General features: G+C 44.4%; 1 protein-coding gene across 2 annotated transcripts in view; it reads left to right on the forward strand.

Annotated features, from left to right (window-relative positions):
- Positions 1-20077, forward strand: part of ACTN4 (actinin alpha 4) — a 340912-nt gene that overhangs the window by 154410 nt on the left and 166425 nt on the right. For both annotated transcript variants that reach the window (XM_069206884.1, XM_069206883.1), the window contains exons 9-11: positions 11040-11132; positions 11419-11649; positions 14528-14675. In XM_069206884.1, the coding sequence (XP_069062985.1) occupies positions 11040-11132; positions 11419-11649; positions 14528-14675 (472 nt within the window). The remainder of the gene's footprint in view (positions 1-11039; positions 11133-11418; positions 11650-14527; positions 14676-20077) is intronic.

The following is a 20077-nucleotide window of genomic DNA, read 5'->3' on the forward strand; positions in this document are numbered from 1 at the left end:
TGGTGATAATGCACATGAGCATTGACTCAATTTTTTCTTTCTGTCGCCAAGTCCGGGCGTGTTTTCTGATACTCCGGTTCGTGACTGTTTTCGAGCTCCCCTTCGGTTTGTTGTTTGCTTCAACACTCATTGGTATTATTCTTGATCGCGTTCCATTGCAGTGTGTTGAAAATGGAGAAAACCATCGCCCATCGATTTGACGTGCTACAATTACTGCCTTCAGTTCCTGCCCGTTCGGGCCTATCCTTCACCTCATCTTTGACCAACAATGCGCTGCTAATGAAACAGACTTCATTTTGCTTCTGTCCCAGTTGCCATGCAAAATACCCAATGACTGACCTTGATTAAACTTGCAACGTATGCCTGTCTCCTGATCATTAGGACTCTGAGGCCTGTCGATCTTTTCGATCGAAAAAGACTTTGCTAAACCATCGTTTGTGTTGCAGAGAGATGCCGGGCAAGGATATTGAGGAAAAACCTGACATCTTCTGGCAAGAAGTCGAAGAGGGAGAACTGCATGAGGGCTCGGGCTGAAGAAGAGGCCTTTTCCATCCAGAGCTCCGGCTCTGATCTCAAGATCGGTTTACAGATGCAGGGCCTTCATTCGGGTCAGAGTACAATGAGTACCCCTGCCCAACCGCCTAAGAGACACTCTGTTTCAACCTAATCTATGGCTCACAGGCCACCACTGCCAAAAGGTCATTGTAAACACTGACTATCTGCTGCGGATGCCCTGCCTTCAGGCTTCTACACCGAGCTGACTAGCTTAAGCACCGAGCCAACCATAGCCCTCTTCTGCTCTGAGCACCTCGGTATCAAAACTGAAATATTTTGGCACCGAAACTCTCCACATCTGCACCGATATTAGCTCCAAACTGATCTCCAAACCATGCAGGAGCGAGTCGATCCGAAGCAGAAGAAACTGCATATGCAGTTTCTCACTGGCGGTATTTTAGCTAAAGCCGTCCAGCCGGCACCCCACCATTGTATCACCAAGTCTCCTTCAAATAGGCTATAAACTTAACAGGGCCTCCTAAGAAGATGAAGGACATAGCAACCAGTTCTCTACAGCCTCCTCTTCCTACTTCTCAACCACCTTCTCCACCGCCCTCTCCACCACCACCCCTTCACCACACCATTCACATAGTGATATAGGGGACGTCAAACCACAGGGCTCACCACAGTCTATCATGGAGGACGTGATGATTCACATTAGCAGCCCACAGATCCATCTGACAGCTATGATATTGATTCCCCCAGGTGAAACTGACCCAGATCTCCACCTGGCCAAGCCATCACTCCCTGATGCAACGTATTTCCAAGAACTCATAGCTAGGACGGCAGCATACCACCAGGTCGTTTTACACAAAGGTCCTATTGAAGCCAATTTTCTCCTCGAAACACTCTCCAGAACCAATAGGGCAAGCCAATACCTTCCTATGTTGAAAAGGATGCTGCACGAGTCTGAAACTTTTTAAAGGCCCAGTGCAGGCACGCATCATGACACCCAAGGTCGATTAAAAAGTACAAAGCGGCATCATCAGACCCAGCTTACATCAAGGGCCAGATTCGATGGTGGTATCTAATGCTGGTGAGAGGGCCGATTCCCAAACCACAGGAAATTTGCCTTCATTTGATATAGAATACAAGCTAATTGATGCTTCTGGGAAGAGAGTGGCAGTACAATCTGCCAATCGTTGGCAAAATGCCAACACACAGGGTTTCCTGGCAAGATACGACAGAGCCTATTGGGATGAAATGGAGCAACTCCAACATCTCCCTGAGGAGTATAAAAAGAAGTGTCATGAAATTGTCCAAGAAGGCAAATTAATATCAAACAATTCCATCAGGTGTGCCCTTGTTGCCAGGGGCATCATTAGCAGTGGCTGCTCCATAGACCCACTTAGTTACGCATATCTAGCTTTGAGGCAGATGTGCAGCAAACACCTTTAAATGTAAGATTGGATAAGCAGCATCTTTTTGGTCCCCAGGTGGAGCAACCATTGGCAAAAAACTAAAAAAATAAATGAAAAAGGGTACAGAAGCAGCTAAATCAATGGAGGCACTCCAAACCCTTACTCCTCATGGCTCCTTTTGGTGTCCTGCGTATAAACAGGGTGTCAAAACTACACCTTCGTAGGCCTCTACCCCACAACATCGGACTTCCCCATCAAGGGGATATTACAGAGGAAACTGTTACAAGGGTCGAGGAAAGGGTGCAGCCACATGCACCGCACCCTCCAAGTAGTGACCCACTACTCTAAAAGGGTGACTTTGATCACTAGAGTTAAAGGATGCATACTTACATACCATCGTCCATCTAGCTCACCGCTAATACCTCAGGTTTGTTATACCGGGAAGGCACTTCTAGTTCAAGGTGCTATTATTTGAAGTCACTACTGCACCCCAAGTGTTCACCAAAAGCCTAGCAGCAGTAACAGCATATTTGCACAGAGAGAACATTTATGTCTTCCATGTCTGGACGACTGGCTCAATAAAGCCAGTACGCTTGTGTTGTGTCAACAACACAGTCAAACCACTTTACATCTTCTCCATCAACTAGGGTTTACCATTAACATACAGAAGCCACATCTTTAAGCTTCACAGATTCAGACATATTTAGGGGCTATTCTCAACCCTCATCTGGGTTTAGGCTATCCAAATGTAGCCATGATTCGGAACATCCAAGCGCTACTACATTTTCACCACAGCCAACACAACAGTCAAAACAGTTATGCAACTCTTAGGCATGATGGCATCTTGCATTGCAATAGTACCACATGCACTACTGATTATTCGCCCACTACAGGACTGTCTGGCGCACCAATGGTCTCAGTCACAGGGTCAGTTACAAGGTCTAATGTTGGTAGGCAGCCTCTGTAGGAAGCTGGACCCCTCCAAAGCCAGTCACACCTATTTCCAAAGGGAGAGGGCGTTACCTTCTTCTCCCAAAGGAAATCCTTTGTTCTGCCTTCTTGGGCTTCATCAGATCAAGCAGGAGGATGACAGAAACCTGTCTGAGGGGTGTCAGCAGCTTAGGCTGGCCAGAAAACCCTGTGAGACTGGTGTTAGCAATGCTTGGGATTCTCTAAGGCACCCCTAGAGTGCATGGAATCATACTTCAAATACTTGCAACAGTATTGGGGTATGATTCCGACATGTTTGGTACCAAACATGCCAGGGTTTGGAGTAACCATTATGTAGCTGGACATGGGTAGTGACCAATGTCCAGTACATGAGTAAAATGGCGTCCCCACACTCACAAAGTCCAGAAAAATGGGCCTGGAGTTTGTGGGGGCACCTCTGCTAGGTCAGGGGTGTCCTCACACAGGCAGCTGAACCCTGCCCTCTGGGTGCATGCACCCGTTTCACGCAGACTGCAATGGCAGGCCTGCAGAACCCTTTGCATGGGCTCCCTATACGTGGCAGAATCACTGCTGCGCCCCATAGGGACCCCAGTGCCCTGGATACCTAGGTACCATATATTAGGGACTTACATGGGGGAAACCAGAATGCCAATTGTGGGAGGAAAAAGGTAGAGTTCCCAAGTTAGAAGGGAGAGAGCATAATCACTGGGGTCCTGGTTAGCAGGATCCCAAAGAACACAGTCAAACACACTGATAACAGGCAGAAATTGGGGTAACCATGCCAAGAATGAGGGCACTTTCCTACAGCCCCACTCATCACTCTCTGCAGTGGTGGAACACTCAAAACTGATGAAGGGGGTGGTAATTCTTCAACCCTGTTTCCCAGATCATTCTCACAACAGACACAATCCTCAAAGGATGTGGTGCTCACCTACAGAATCTCACAGTTCCGGGCCCTTAATCTCTAGGACACCAAACACCAGGGTCTCCACATCAATTACCTCGAGCTTCAAGCTGTTCACCTAGTATTGAAAGTGTTCCTAACTCAATTGTTGGGCAAAGTTGTCTTGGTTTGGACTGACAACATGACATCCATATTTTAACTACAGAAACAGACGAGGGACACTCTCTGCAGTTATCCCGCCTATCTCAAGACAAGTTGATGTTAGGCAATACGTCACCTCATCCATCTGCTAGCAGAACATCTCTCGGGGACGGACAATGACTTTGCTGACCTTCTCAGCAGGATTCAGCAAGAAGTCCACAAGTGGGAACTCCACCCACAATTCCTCCCCTCATACTTCCACAAGTGAGGGTTTCCATAGAGAGACTGTTTGCAACAGCAGACAATGAAAAATGCCCAAACTTCACCTCCAGGTTCCCACACTCACCATCCAGGGGCAATGCTGTATGGATGAACCTGGTCAGGGATATTTGCCTAAGGTTTTCCACCTCTTCCTCTTGTTCTATTTGCCATTCCATTTGTGGTACAGGCACATTTTTCTCACCCTCATTCTAGTAGCTCCCATGTGGGCTCGTCAACCATGGTTCACCACACCCTTCGCACTCTCTGTAGTTCCCCCATGAGAAGCTTCCTCTCAACCCAGACCTTCTCTCTCAGAACCATGGAGAAATCAGGCATCCAAATCCAAAGGAACTCAACCTTGCGATTTGGCGCCTATGGTCATAGAATTTTGTTACCTTAATCTCCCACCTGAATGTATGACCACACTCAAAGAAGCTTGTAGTCCCACAGCTAGAGTGTGTTATGCAGCCATGTGGAAAAGATTTGTTTCCTACTGCCGCAGTGAACACATTAATCCTTTTAATGCAACTGCTCAAAACATTGTTTGCTATCTTCTCCGTTCGCAGACCTGTGGCCTAGCTTACACTTCAGTATGCTTGCATTCAGCTGCAGTGGCTGCCTACACACAAAACAAGCAGCACTTAACCTTGTTCAAGAGAACAGTTAAGGTATTTATGGAAGGCCTCAGAAGAGTAATTCCACCTACAGTTTCTCCTCAACATTAGACTTACCAGACTTGTGCGCCCACCATTTGAAACATTGCATAACTGCCCACTCGAGTTCCTCTCTTGGAAGATAGCTTTTTTGGTGGCCATAACTTCACTTAGTTGTGCTAGTGAGCTCCAGGCATTAACCTTAGAAGAACTTTTCTTCCAGCTACACAGAGATAAGGTAGCCCTTCGAATTAACCTAAAGTTCCTTCCAAAGGTGGTTTCCACTTTTCACCTCAACCAGTCAATTGAATTTCTGTAACATGATTCAGTTGCAGAAAGGGTTCTTCATACGCTAGATGTAAAAAGAGCTTTAATGTATTATATTGACAGAAGTAATGACTTTCCTAAAACCAAACAACTTTGTTGCATTTTCGCCCGCAAAGGAAAGCCCATATATAAAACTGGCATTTCGAGATGGATAATTGAATACATTCAGACCTGTTAAGCTAAAGCTAAAAGAACTTTGCCCACACCTCCTAGCGCACACTCCACACACAGTATAGGAGCCTCTATGGCTTTCCTGGGCAATTTCCCAATATCAGAAATTTGTAAAGCAGCTACATGGACTGCGCCACAAACTTTCACTAAATATTATTATGTGGGTGTGTTAGCACGCCAACAAGCAGATGTAGGACAGGCAGTGCTACATATACCATTTGTCACACAACTGCAACACCCACAATGTTAGCCACAGCTTTCTGGAGGGCACAGCTTTACAGTCTGCAGAGCATGTGTATCTGCAACCACACATGCCTGAGCGGAAATTGTTAGTTACCCTTTAAGCATTTGTTCGTGGTATGTAGTGCTGTAGATTCACATGCGCCCACCCTCCTTCACGGACAACTGTGACTGTTGCAGTTCCTTCCTAGGGTTTCTTTTACATAGACATCATTTTACTGATGCTTACTCACACTCCACTTTCACCCGCCTGTGGGAAAACAATTTTACAAGTGAGTCGATGCCCATGTGCATTGTCACCAAGAGGAGGATTCACTTTGACTCTGGACTCAAAAGACTTCTTCAAAGGAAAAACAACCTGCACTCATCCAGATGCAGCACTAGATGGTGGAAGTATACAGCACTATATGCCACGAACAGATGCTTACAGAGTAACTAACATTTTACTTTTCTTACACACTGAAACTTTTGTGATTACGTAGCAGTCTTATACTTACATATTACTTTTTGACTTTAGTCTTATTTGGTGATACTCTGGACTCAAAAACAATAGGTATATTGCACAGTCATAAAGCACCCATCTTTGAATTACATTAATGCATCCACTCTGTGTCGAGCTGTGCTGTTTAACCATCGATCTAGAAGTAGACTGATTTTACAATCTGATACATTTCTGAGATGTAAAGTGTCTGAGCCCCTCTTGGGCTAAAAAAAAAAAAAAAAAGGTTAGTGGGAGCAACGTAACTGCTCAGAATTTGTCTGGGGAGATGTAGAACTCACCCTTCTTGATCTGTCAAGGCGTTTGAACCACTTGCCTACCAGGACCCATATTGCAGCTAGGGACACTTTCCTGGTCTGTGCCATGGCACTCCTTTAAATTGGTGTACAGATCGGAGACCTGATCATAGTGTTCTATCACAATGAATGCTTTGTCCGCCATGCTTCTGCCAACTTGTGCATGTGCTGGGTTCACCACGTTGGGAAAGGTGGACTGGCGGTTGGAAGCATCTGGTTTGCCTTTCACTGTACAGGCGAAAACCTGGCCTTAATTTGAAATAGGAGTGCAGGGGAATATTTGGGGAGCGCAGAAGAAATCCTTTCCCATTGTTAACGGGCCACCCTTCAATGGTACACTGACTGTGTGTCCTCTTTTTCTGCCACTGCTTTGGTCTGGTGTCTCCTTACAGGCATTTCCTTTGTTTGTAGGTATTATAATCGTATATTCCAATGCTATGCAATTTGATATTTTATAATAATCAATGCAAGATAGCGGCACAAAACCTTAGCTTTGGGGGTGGGGGAGGGTTGTAAGAAAAATAACAAAATTACTGATGTTTACAGTCTAGTCTTGTCTGACATCAGTCACCAACAATTGGTGACAACTAATGTTTTTGAAACACTTCAAACTATTCCAAATGGGATGTTTCTAACATAAATTGTAAACTTGGAGAAAGAGGTATTAAGTGTATCTTTGTAGGGGTCACTAGCTAGCAAAGAAAACTGCTTGTTGCAACATACCTCACATGCAGCACAAATCCACAAAAGAGTAACCAGGAAAAGTTTAAGCCAGTGCCACAGAACTAAGTACTTCAGCAACCTGCCTCGAGTACCACCTTATCACAGTACTCCAATTGGCACATAAAAACACCCCACTATTTTTACATTTTATCCCTTAAGTTCACTTTAAAGAAGTCATTTTTCTTTCCATTTTACTGCTGTGTATTTTTCTTTATTACAAGATCAGCAGCCGTACAGCTCACCATGAAATCTAATCATTACTATTCTGTTAAATCAAAAACAAACCCCGCTTAAGCTGTGCACTCTCTCCCACCTCCTCTCCCCCGTTCGCCCTCCCTGACCCTGATTTATTAGTGTCTCTTCTGTCCCTCTGATTACAGGTCCAGACTTTGGGCTGCCATTCACGTTAAGTTTACATCCTCTAGCAGTTTTTTTCAGGCCTTGGAGCGTTCAATCGCCCCATTGGTCTCCAGTGTTGACATTCTGTCTTCCTCCCAATTCGGGCTAGTCTTCCTCCACCTCCCAGCTATTCCAGATTTCCCCAAAGATTTTGGCGCATCCTCTGCCCTCGTATACTAGTTTTTCTATTGCTTGGCACCTTTTCATTTCCGTCTCGCAGTCCTGCACCTGTGATCAGTCTGCTCTTTCCCCACTTTTGCACAATTTCTCTTTTGGCAAATAATAATTTACTGGTATTTTCTGGTACGTGATCGGAGTCCCTCCACACTCACAGTAGTGCTGCAGACGCTTGCCCATCCCATCTGTCTGCATGCCCACTGCGTCCTCCAGCCTGGTCTGCATCCCTGTCCAGAAATGTGCCAGCGCTGGGCAGTCCCATATTGTATTGAAAAAGGATCCTTGCTGGCCACGTGCACGCAGGGGTTTATCATTCCTTGCCCTTCCTATTGTGTATAGCAGTGTTCTAATGTAGTATGTTCTATGTAGTATTTTGAGTTGGAGTCGGGGAAAGCGTGCCTATATCGCCACTTCTTTAGGGAATCTTAAATCACCCTTCCAGTCATCTGTACCCCCTACGTCTTCCTGCTAAGGTTCCTTTAGTTTGCTCAACTCTCCCTCTGCATTTCTCATTAATGTGTGCCATAGGTTAGCCAAATTGCTTTGGTGGTCATATGGCCTTCTACCAGTAGTGTCTCTAGGAGGAACTCTTCTATAGTAAGTTCCCCAGAAAGGGGGAAGAGGTGGTAGCGGGGGGATCCTCTCTTCCCCTGTAGGTTCTCATCTCCAACCCCACATCTGGATATCTACTCTTCTGAATTCAGCCAGCTCCTCTGTCGCCAGTGTGAATAGCATTGGTGATGGAAGGGGAGGGAGGGGGCAGTCTTTCCTTGCGGGCCATCAAATTGGGAGTGTTTGCAATAGCACTCCTGCCTTGACGAAGGCCCTGAAGTTTGTGTATTTTATGTATAATAACTGTACCCATTGCATGAGTTTGGGCCCGAAGACCATTTTTCTGAGGATCTCCAACTGAAAGGGCCATTCCACGGAATCAAATGCTTTGTCCTCATGTAGGAAGGTAATAGTCCGTGGCTCCATCAGGCCTCTCGCCACTGCCATAGTATTATATAGGTGTTGTAGGTTAAACTTTGTCCGTGGGACATGTACCAGGTACTGTATTACGCTCCTCAACCAATTCCGCAAGACCTTTTCTTGGATCTTCGTATCTACATTGAGGAGCGAGATCGGCCTTGGGCAGGAGTACCATCTTCACAATTTCCATATCGGAGGGGAGAGTGCCCTTCAGGTGGGCCTCTGTGAACGTGTTATATAGTGGTGCCACTATCTCACTGCCATTTTCAAAGAAATTCCAGCTGGAGTCCATTGGGGCCCGGGGTTTTCCCTGACTGCTGTTGTGTGAGGGCCAGTTGAATCTCCTCCTTTGTGAGATCCTCTTCTGGTACTCCTGCTGTATCCCACTAGCATCCTATCACGACCATTGAAAATGAATTCCCTTACTGCTCGCTCTGAGTGGATTCCACAGAGCAGAAGTCTTGCAAACATACACACCCCCTGTAGTGCTGCATCTCTGAGGCCACCTAGAGGCATTTTTGCCTCTGTGCCTGCTTGGTTTTACAGAGACTGCCTCCTAAAAGTATCTTTCTCTTCGCACCAAAGTGTTTCATCATTTGTTTTGGGCCATGCCGCTCTGATAATGAAAGAATGTCCAATAGAGATTACACTGGTGCAATCTGTATTACAGAAGAGACCAAATAAGTGTTTACGACCCTTCTTTAATAGCAGCACGCCTGTTGTGCCTGGGGCACTTTTGATAATGCAACCCCAGATGTCTTCCTTCCTTCTCCTGGGCAGCCTTTTGGCTCTTGGCCAGTCCGTGTCAAGTTGTCTACTTGCAGCTCCGTCCACTTAACTGTACCTTGTAATGGTCTTTTTGAGATTTAGATCACTTCTTGTGGCAGACACATTCAAGCTTTTATTACCAGCTAGTAAGACTTAATTTTCTTGCCAAGTAATAGAAGCAAGACTTTCCAGACTTGGACACATTCTGAAAGGAGAATTTCAACTATTAAAGGTTCCACTCCTGATTTGTGGTCTTCTCATCCACCCTGCACACGATTCTTTGTGTCCAGATGACGTGGAAAAATCAAACTACTAGTTGTTGGTCATGTACCTCTTCCATGGCTGGTGGACTTGTCTGGCGCCCAGAACAAATCACGTTATTGGAGACTTTTAAAGGTTTATGAACTACTCTAATCCTTAAGGAGCATTCTGTTTGCTAGCCACAATTCCTGCTCACTATCCATACTCAGACCAGTTCTGACTGGCTCATGTGTGATAACTCTCAGTAATCACACCAAAAGCTTAGAATTCAGTGCTGCTACAGATGGGATCTCAAGCCAGCCTTCAAGTCCAAAAAACAATTGAGGTCATATTTGTTCAATTTGCTGATATAGACTCCCTTTATTTGTCCTTCTTTCTGACAGTACTCTGCTTGGATCCCGCTGTCCACCGACTCAGAAGCTCCATGATATCTCGTTTTGGAGTCAATTTGATTAATATATAAGTATTAAAAAATTTCATAGATCGCCAAGTTACTTGTTGTTTGTAGTTCTTAAAAGTACAGCCTCTCTACAGACAAATTGCCAGATGGACTTTGGCATTTATAAAACTGTTACCTCCAAACCAACAGTCCTCTTTTTTATGAGCAGCAGGAAAGGTACTGCAGCCTAATGTCAGTACAGCACCCAAGTGCCAAATGAAAACCTAGAACCCTGTTCTTGACACATTGCTGTGTGGGTGTAGGTATTAGCACAGAGACATCAGTAGCATTTATTCGTTTGAAGACCACTCTTCAGCATTTTACCTTCCTGGGTCAGAAGTGCTTGCTGTTCTTGTTCATAGCATGTGGCGCTTTTAAAAACGTTCAGTACTGGAGATTGTAACATTGGATATGTTTAATTCCAGTTTGGAGGGCAAGACATGTACAGGGCTATTGTTCTTCCTAACCATGGTTGTGTCCTCCTGGATACATTACGCTAAGCCTCTGCACCCTACCGAGTTATAGCGAATCACTTAATGACAATGAAAAGGGAGTTTGCCATCCTTCCAAAGTGCTCTGCATCATAGCTTGATCTTTTGTAGTGCATAGTAGTCGACAAGCAAACATTATCAGGCTGTCCTTGGTGTACATTGGTAAATATTTACCCCCCAAAAAAATAAGTCCATGCTTTTTTCACTGAACTTGTGGCTAGGGATTTTCTGTTCTGGATGGATAGCCATAGATAAATTATAGTGGGCTATCTCTTATTTTTCTAATTGGCATCCTGGCTATCAATTTTTGGGGCTCTAGAAATGTGTGTACATGCTTGTGTATGAAAGTGTTTAATTATATTGCACCTTTCCTTTACGCTTTGGGCATATTAAGCATCATTTAATTCAGTTTCATTTCAATGTTTATGGGCTCTTTTTTTTACTTCTTAGGCTGAGACTGCTGCTAACAGAATCTGTAAAGTGTTGGCTGTGAACCAGGAGAATGAACACCTGATGGAGGATTATGAGAAGCTTGCCAGCGATGTGAGTAAGCTAGCATTTCTGGTTTGCTGTGCAATGAATTGAATATAAGATTTGATCCTAGCTTTTCAATCCTGAAAAGTGAATATTCACCTACCAGTGTATGTCTGTTTTATCATGCATATTTGACTGTTACATCTGCCCCGGTTATCCCATGGTGCAGGATTCGTGAACTTCTTGTTTTCAACATTTAATGCCTTGCGCTGCCTGCACAATGGCGCTTGCGCCAGTCTAGTAGTTGCCTATTCCTTTCTGGGTTACATGATCTTAATCTTTTGTGTCTCTGCAGTTGCTAGAATGGATTCGCCGTACAATTCCCTGGCTCGAAGACCGTGTTCCAGAGAAGACAATGCATGAGATGCAGCAGAAATTGGAGGATTTCCGGGATTATCGTCGAGTTCAGAAACCCCCAAAAGTCCAGGAAAAATGCCAGCTAGAAATCAACTTCAATACCTTGCAGACTAAACTGCGACTTAGCAATAGGCCAGCCTTCATGCCATCTGAGGGGAAGATGGTCTCGGTAAGTAGACAGATGTTGCGGAAATCCGTTCTTGACAAGAAGCAAAGTATTCGCAAACAGTCTGATTTTGGAAAGGTCATTAGAAGATGTATCTCATTTATCAGTTGAATGTGGTTTTGTCTGTCTCAATTACGACATACCCTGGTAGAAAAATGCCCTGTCCAAATAAGGTATCCCTCAATAGTTTAATACATTACAAACATTTGAAGCATTTACTGTACAAAGGTGACATTCCTTGTAATTTAATATATTCTGCAGTAGGACAGCATCCTAGACATTCTTCAGTATGGCAACCTCATTCATTGCTACATTAAGGACTTCAAAGATAAGAGGTATCTCATACCTATCGACCATTTCTTAGATAATTTAGCACAATTCTGTATTCCATAGGCACTACTTATTTACATATCAAAGCACCCTTTTGGATGTTGTTGCTGCAGTGGCTAAATGCATTCGAGTTTCCGCTTCTTTTGAGCATAATAGTTGATATTTTATCCTTTTGCTACTACGGGGAAAGGCCAGTAAAATACATTAATTGAACGCCGCATGTTTTTGGAAATGTGCAACTCGCAATTCTAAAACTCAACGCAGGCTGATATTTCTTCTCTAAAAGAAGGCTATGTGCAAGGCATTGCTCTCTGTTGGTAAACAACCACAGTGAAAACAGTATAAATTTAATGTACACATTCTAGTATGTGAAACGGGCAGACATACATTTCTGGTATTCCTCCCTTGCTTTCAAGTTCTGTTTGTGCAGGATATTCTATTTGGGATGTAACAAAACTAATTAATGGTTCCGTTTCCATTTAGAAACCTGTGACGTTTGCCTCCTATTGTTTGGAAATTAGTTGTATAATGTAGGGTGTTGACTCCTCCTCAGATTTTAAAATTAACATTGATTGCCAATTCCTTGAACTGTGAGAGAAACAGGATTCTGATCTCTGTATTCTTAGGCAGTTTTGAGCTCTCATCCTTTTGTACAGTTTGCTCTTGATGACTGTGGTTTCTTTTCGGTCTCTGAATGGCTAGGGTCAGATTTTATCTCCTACTTAGTGTTTTTTTTTTTTTTTTTTTTTTTAGCTGGAGCACTATAAATGTGGAACTTGAGTCTCACGTTTTTGTGTCTATTTGCCCTTCATGTTCACCCCTACACTAGGTCTGCCTGCAGCTTCTGTTAAGGAACAGTGATTCATTAGCGATTATGCCTGCAGACTGATTTACAGAGGTCTGGGCCTGAGCTGTAGTGAGCCTTACATGATATTCCACAAGAGCAGCGTTTTTTTGTGGTTGAGAATTTATGAGATCACTTTAGTGTTAGGTTGAATCAGAGTAGATCTCTGCCTACCGTCTTTTGGTATCTTAGAAAATCTTACAATTACGGCAGTGTAAAGAGGGTTTTCATATATTAGTGAAAGGGGGTAGGGGGTCAGGTGGGGAGTGCTGAGAGTTGGACTATGAAACATAAGCTATTTGATTTCTGCCTGTCATGTAATATCTACATGTGAATCTAAAACTCTACAAGTAGAAAGGTAACATGTTCTTTTGTCGGCATTGGACTCAGTACTGAATGTAAGACCTACATGTCTTCCCAGAAACTGAATACATTATTTTGACTATTATTCTGTAAGAGCAAGACACATTCAATGCTGGAAATAAAGCCAGTTACTTCCCACAGCTTTTCATTAGTGAGTACAAAACAAGCTTCATGAAAGGTCAAAAGTTACTGCCTTATTTGTCATTTTATATAGTTCAGTTTGCCTTTTACTTTTGTCATAAGCGACTTTGTGATTAGCTTGTTATTACTTGACAAATTTGCACAGCTAGTACAAAAAAACTGATATTTCACCTTTATTGATTCTTGAAGGTGGTCTAGAGATACCTCGTGTGCAGAGGATCTAGTTGAAAATACACAGAGGGAAAGTTAAGGGGGATTGCACGTAATTAGGCATGTGCAAACAAGCCCGTGTCCTATGTGCACATTGAGTTTTAAACCAGTCGTTTTATGTATGTTTTTCCTGAACACTCCTGAAAATTTCAGACCAGTTTGCCAACATAAAAACATTAACGGACTTAAAATGTAATTGGCTTCGTTCTCAAACTCCAAGATTTTAAATTGACTGCCCCGTACCGGAAATATTTGGTCTGGCAGCTGTTGTGTGATACAAATGGATTACTAACTGGCTTGTGAAACCTATTTTGCTAAAACTGGCTCCTTTGTTTATTGTTGATGTCATCCACAAGCTACTATGACTACTGTCCCATATTGCAGTGAATTAATTTGGGAGCAAGGTAGATGGTGCATTTATCACCAGCTTGGTGCCTCAGCCAGGGCACTGCAGTAAGTAATTGTGAGACTGCAAGTTGATTGACTGACCTCATGCCAAGAACTCAACAGCTCAGTTTGAGAAACTTTTTAAAAATGGTACAGGTTACGCAGAATGTCTTGCTTCAAGGTTGCATGTTTGTCTTGAAAATGAAACTCAACTAAAAACATGCACATTTATAAAAAAAAACAACCTTGGATTGCACACATGCTCAGAGATTTTAAACTGTTCATGAATTCAGACTATATGTAATATTGCGGCAAAGGACTACGAGTAAAGGACGTTCTACTCTGTCATGAAGCTGGACATCCTACAAATAAAGGGTTATTTTTTATAAGTTGGTATTATTTTCCATAGGGAAAAGAGTAGGATTGCAACTGGATATCTTTTTTTAGACAGCGAGATGTCAGCTGCTGTTATTTATGTAAAGGGGCGAGCAGAGTCTTGCTGATGTTTTCTAAACGATTGTGATGTTTGCAGCATATACTGTTATTTAAAGTCTTTACATGGGGTTATATCAATTTCTGACTGTACTGTCAACTTAAATTTGCCAGGACATTAATGGCTGCTGGCAGCATCTCGAACAGGCAGAGAAGGGTCATGAAGAGTGGCTTCTGTATGAGATTAGAAGACTGGAGAGATTGGACCACTTGGCTGAGAAGTTTAGACAGAAAGCTTCTATCCATGAGTCATGGACGGAGGGTAAGTACACTTCTTGGTTTGGGAGGGCCAGGTGGTGGAATAGGGTCAGACATCTCGAAGTCTAATTCTGTGTCGTATTCTTCTCCGGGAATATTCTATGAAAAGTCATGTATCATTTTGAATTCCCTTATAACCGTTGAATAGCCTCTTGAATAATCTCTTAAGAATGGCTTGCAGTAAACAGTTCTCCAGCATTGCATGTTTGATGGATTTTCATTATTTACTAACTATTCCTTTAGAAGTCAGGAACCTACAAGTATCTGTAGATAGTGCCACCTAAGTAGCCTGTCAAGTTACACTGAAATCGTTGGTTGATTGCCAGTGACTGGATGACTGATAGACTTTTTAATGCATGTGTCTAGTCTGTAAGAATACCTGGAGCTATGCGCATGCTCACTTCACTGAAAAGAATGAGAGAATAAATCATTCTGAGGTCAGTTTTGTAATGCATTTGTTTCTCTGGTAGAAAAACATACTGTTTATTTTTGCAAACATCTTAATTATACTCAATTTGGATGCAGCATGGCATTCAGTTTCAGATGGAAGCACAGTTTGTCATTGTAATCCTAAATTCCAAGCCACATTAACTGTAATTGTAGGTTCGATGGCATCTGTCGCTGTAGATACGCATGTTCTGCAATAGCTCGCCATCTGGTGTTGGGCCGGAGTGTTACAAGTTGTTTTTCTTCGAAGAAGTCTTTCGAGTCACGGGACCGAGTGACTCCTCCTTTTGTCTCCATTGCGCATGGGCGTCGACTCCATCTTCGATTGTTTTTTTTCCGCCATCGGGTTCGGACGTGTTCCTGTCGCTCCGAGTTTCGGAACGGAAAATTAGCTAATTTCGGAAGATTTTCGTCGGTATTGTTGCGTTCGGGATCGGCGTACTTAGATTCCACACCGCATCGAAGATCGAAGAGCTCCGGTGCCCTTCGGGGTAGTTTTTCGATCCTCCGTCGGGGCCTGGTCGGCCCGACCGCGTGCTGAAGAACGCCGATGGAACGGACCCCGTTTCGTTTCTGCCCCAAATGCCACAATAAATACCCCTACACAGACCAACACTTGGTCTGCAACCTGTGCCTGTCACCTGAGCACAGCGAAGACACCTGCGAGGCCTGTCGTGCGTTCCGGTCCCGAAAAACACTCCGAGACCGTCGAGCCAGAAGACTTCAAATGGCGTCCGCACCGACAGCCCAACGGGAGTTCGAGGAACAGGAAGAAGAAGGTACCTTCTCGATCCAAGACTCAGACTCCGAAGGATTCGACGATACACGAACCGTGAGTAAGACGTCGAAAAACACACAGAGAAACATTTACAAGGCCCAGGGGACGCCACTGCCACCAGGCCATGGCTCGACCCATAAATTCGGTGACCGACCGTCGGCACCGAAAAAGGCCAAAACAGTGCCGAGATCGTCCGACTCCGGTCGAGACACCGGCACGCAGCCTTCTCGGGACCGAGAAAGTGCTGGAGACAAGCCTCGACACCGAGATACCGGTGTGGACACGGCTCGACGCCGAGACAGCGGCACCGAAACAGATCGACGCCGAGAGGTTTCGGCCCCGAAAAGGAAAAAAGTCACCTCGGAGCCGAAAAAACACGCAGACAAAGTTTCAACGCCGAAACAAACTGCAAGCGACCCAGCTTCAGGCTCTTATACAGAAGAGCACTCGCTAACCTCCCAAATGCAAAAGCATAGGTTTGAGGAAGAGCTACAAGCAACTGATGTGGACCATACGCAAAAGCGTATCTTCATTCAGCAGGGGACAGGAAAAATAAGCACCCTTCCCCCCATTAGGAGAAAGAGAAGGTTGGAGTTCCAGACGGAACAAGCACCACAACCAAAAGTGGTTAAAAGAATTACACCACCACCCTCTCCTCCGCCCGTGATTAACGTTTCACCAGCACAAACTCCATCTCACTCCCCAGCTCACACCACCATGAGCCAGGGTGACCAAGATCAGGACGCATGGGACCTATACGACGCCCCAGTGTCAGATAACAGCCCGGAGGCCTACCCTACAAAGCCATCTCCACCAGAAGACAGCACCGCGTACTCTCAGGTGGTGGCTAGAGCAGCACAATTTCATAACGTAAGCCTCCACTCAGAACAGATCGAGGATGATTTCTTGTTCAACACACTCTCCTCCACCCACAGCTCCTACCAAAGCCTGCCTATGCTCCCTGGTATGCTCCGGCACGCAAAAGACATATTTAAGGAGCCGGTCAAAAGTAGGGCAATCACACCACGGGTGGAAAAGAAGTATAAGCCGCCTCCTACGGACCCGGTTTTCATCACTACACAGCTGCCACCAGACTCTGTTGTTGTAGGAGCAGCTAGGAAAAGGGCCAACTCTCACACATCTGGAGATGCACCACCCCCAGATAAAGAAAGCCGCAAGTTCGATGCAGCTGGTAAAAGAGTCGCAGCACAAGCTGCAAACCAGTGGCGCATCGCGAACTCCCAGGCACTACTTGCGCGCTACGACAGAGCCCACTGGGACGAGATGCAACATCTCATTGAACATCTGCCCAAGGACTTCCAAAATAGGGCGAAACAAGTGGTTGAGGAGGGACAGACCATCTCCAACAACCAGATACGTTCCTCCATGGACGCTGCAGATACAGCTGCACGGACAATTAATACATCTGTAACTATCAGACGGCATGCATGGCTCCGAACGTCTGGATTTAAACCAGAGATTCAACAAGCAGTTCTCAATATGCCTTTTAATGAAAAAGAACTGTTCGGTCCAGAAGTGGACACAGCGATTGAGAAACTCAAAAAAGATACGGACACTGCCAAAGCCATGGGCGCACTCTACTCCCCGCAGAGCAGAGGGAATTACAGCACATTCCGTAAAACGCCCTTTCGAGGGGGGTTTCGGGGTCAAAGCACACAAGCCAGCTCCTCACAAGCAACACCGTCCACTTACCAGGGACAGTATAGAGGAGGTTTTCGGGGACAATATAGAGGAGGGCAATTCCCTAGAAATAGAGGGAGATTTCAAAGCCCCAAAACCCCTACTACTAAACAATGACTCACATGTCACTCACCCCCTCCACACAACACCAGTGGGGGGAAGAATAGGTCATTACTACAAAGCATGGGAGGAAATCACTACAGACACTTGGGTTCTAGCAATTATCCAACATGGTTATTGCATAGAATTTCTACAATTCCCTCCAAACATACCACCAAAAGCACAAAATTTAACAACACACCATTCCAATCTCCTGGAGATAGAAGTGCAGGCACTATTGCAAAAGAATGCAATCGAATTAGTGCCAAACACACAAATAAACACAGGAGTTTACTCACTGTACTTTCTGATACCAAAGAAGGACAAAACGCTGAGACCAATCCTAGACCTCAGAGTAGTGAACACTTTCATCAAATCAGACCACTTCCACATGGTCACACTACAAGAAGTATTGCCATTGCTAAAACTACACGACTACATGGCAACTTTAGACCTCAAGGATGCTTATTTCCATATACCAATACACCCATCTCACAGGAAATACCTAAGGTTTGTATTCAAAGGAATACATTACCAATTCAAGGTACTGCCTTTCGGATTAACAACCGCACCAAGAGTCTTTACCAAATGTCTAGCGGTAGTCGCTGCACACATAAGAAGGCAGCAAATACATGTGTTCCCATATTTGGACGACTGGCTAATCAAGGCCCATTCGTTCATACAGTGCTCAAATCACACAAATCAGATCATACAAACCCTCTTCAAACTCGGGTTCACCGTCAATTTCACAAAATCCAAAATTCTGCCACGCAAGGTACAACAATACCTGGGAGCCATAATAGACACATCAAAGGGAGTAGCCACTCCAAGTCCACAAAGAATTCAAAATTTCAACACCATCATACAACGCATGTATCCAACACAAAAGATACAGGCAAAGATGGTATTACAACTCCTAGGCATGATGTCATCATGCATAGCCATTGTCCCAAACGCAAGACTGCACATGAGGCCCTTACAACAATGCCTAGCATCACAGTGGTCTCAAGCACAGGGTCACCTTCTAGATCTGGTGTTAATAGACCGCCAAACTTACCTCTCGCTTCTGTGGTGGAACAACATAAATTTAAACAAGGGGCGGCCTTTCCAAGACCCAGTGCCACAATACGTAATAACAACAGATGCTTCCATGACAGGGTGGGGAGCACACCTCAATCAACACAGCATACAAGGACAATGGAACGTACATCAAACAAAACTGCATATCAATCACCTAGAACTGCTAGCAGTTTTTCAAGCACTAAAAGCTTTCCAACCAATAATAGTTCACAAATACATTCTCGTCAAAACAGACAACATGACAACAATGTATTATCTAAACAAGCAGGGAGGGACGCACTCCACGCAGTTAAGCCTGCTAGCACAAAAAATTTGGCATTGGGCAATTCACAACCAAATTCGCCTAATTGCACAGTTTATACCAGGGATACAAAATCAACTCGCAGACAATCTCTCTCGAGATCACCAACAGGTCCACGAATGGGAAATTCACCCCCAAATTCTGAACACTTATTTCAAACTCTGGGGAACACCTCAGATAGACTTGTTTGCGACAAGGGAGAACGCAAAATGCCAAAACTTCGCATCCAGGTACCCACACAAACAATCCCAAGGCAATGCCCTATGGATGAACTGGTCAGGGATATTTGCTTACGCTTTTCCTCCTCTCCCTCTCCTTCCTTACCTGGTAAACAAACTCAGTCAAAGCAAACTCAAACTCATATTGATAGCACCAACTTGGGCAAGGCAACCCTGGTACACAACGCTGCTAGACCTATCAGTGGTACCCTGCATCAAATTGCCCAACAGGCCAGATCTGTTGACACAGCACAACCAAAAGATCAGACACCCAGATCCAGCATCGCTGAATCTAGCAATCTGGCTCCTGAAATCCTAGAATTCGGGCACTTACAACTTACCCAAGAATGTATGGAAGTCATAAAACAAGCAAGAAGGCCATCCACCAGGCACTGCTATGCAAGTAAATGGAAGAGGTTTGTTTGCTACTGCCATATTAATCAAATACAACCATTACACACAACTCCAGAACATGTAGTGGGTTACTTGCTTCACTTACAAAAATCTAACCTAGCTTTCTCTTCCATTAAGATTCACCTTGCAGCAATATCTGCATACCTGCAGACTACCTATTCAACTTCCCTATATAAAATACCAGTCATTAAAGCATTCATGGAGGGCCTTAGGAGAATTATACCACCAAGAACACCACCTGTTCCTTCATGGAACCTAAATGTTGTCCTAACTAGACTTATGGGTCCACCTTTTGAACCCATGCACTCCTGCGACATACAGTTCCTAACCTGGAAGGTGGCATTTCTCATCGCCATTACTTCCCTGAG

This window comes from Pleurodeles waltl, chromosome 9, assembly GCF_031143425.1.
Source record: "Pleurodeles waltl isolate 20211129_DDA chromosome 9, aPleWal1.hap1.20221129, whole genome shotgun sequence".
Taxonomy (NCBI): Eukaryota; Metazoa; Chordata; class Amphibia; order Caudata; family Salamandridae; genus Pleurodeles; species Pleurodeles waltl.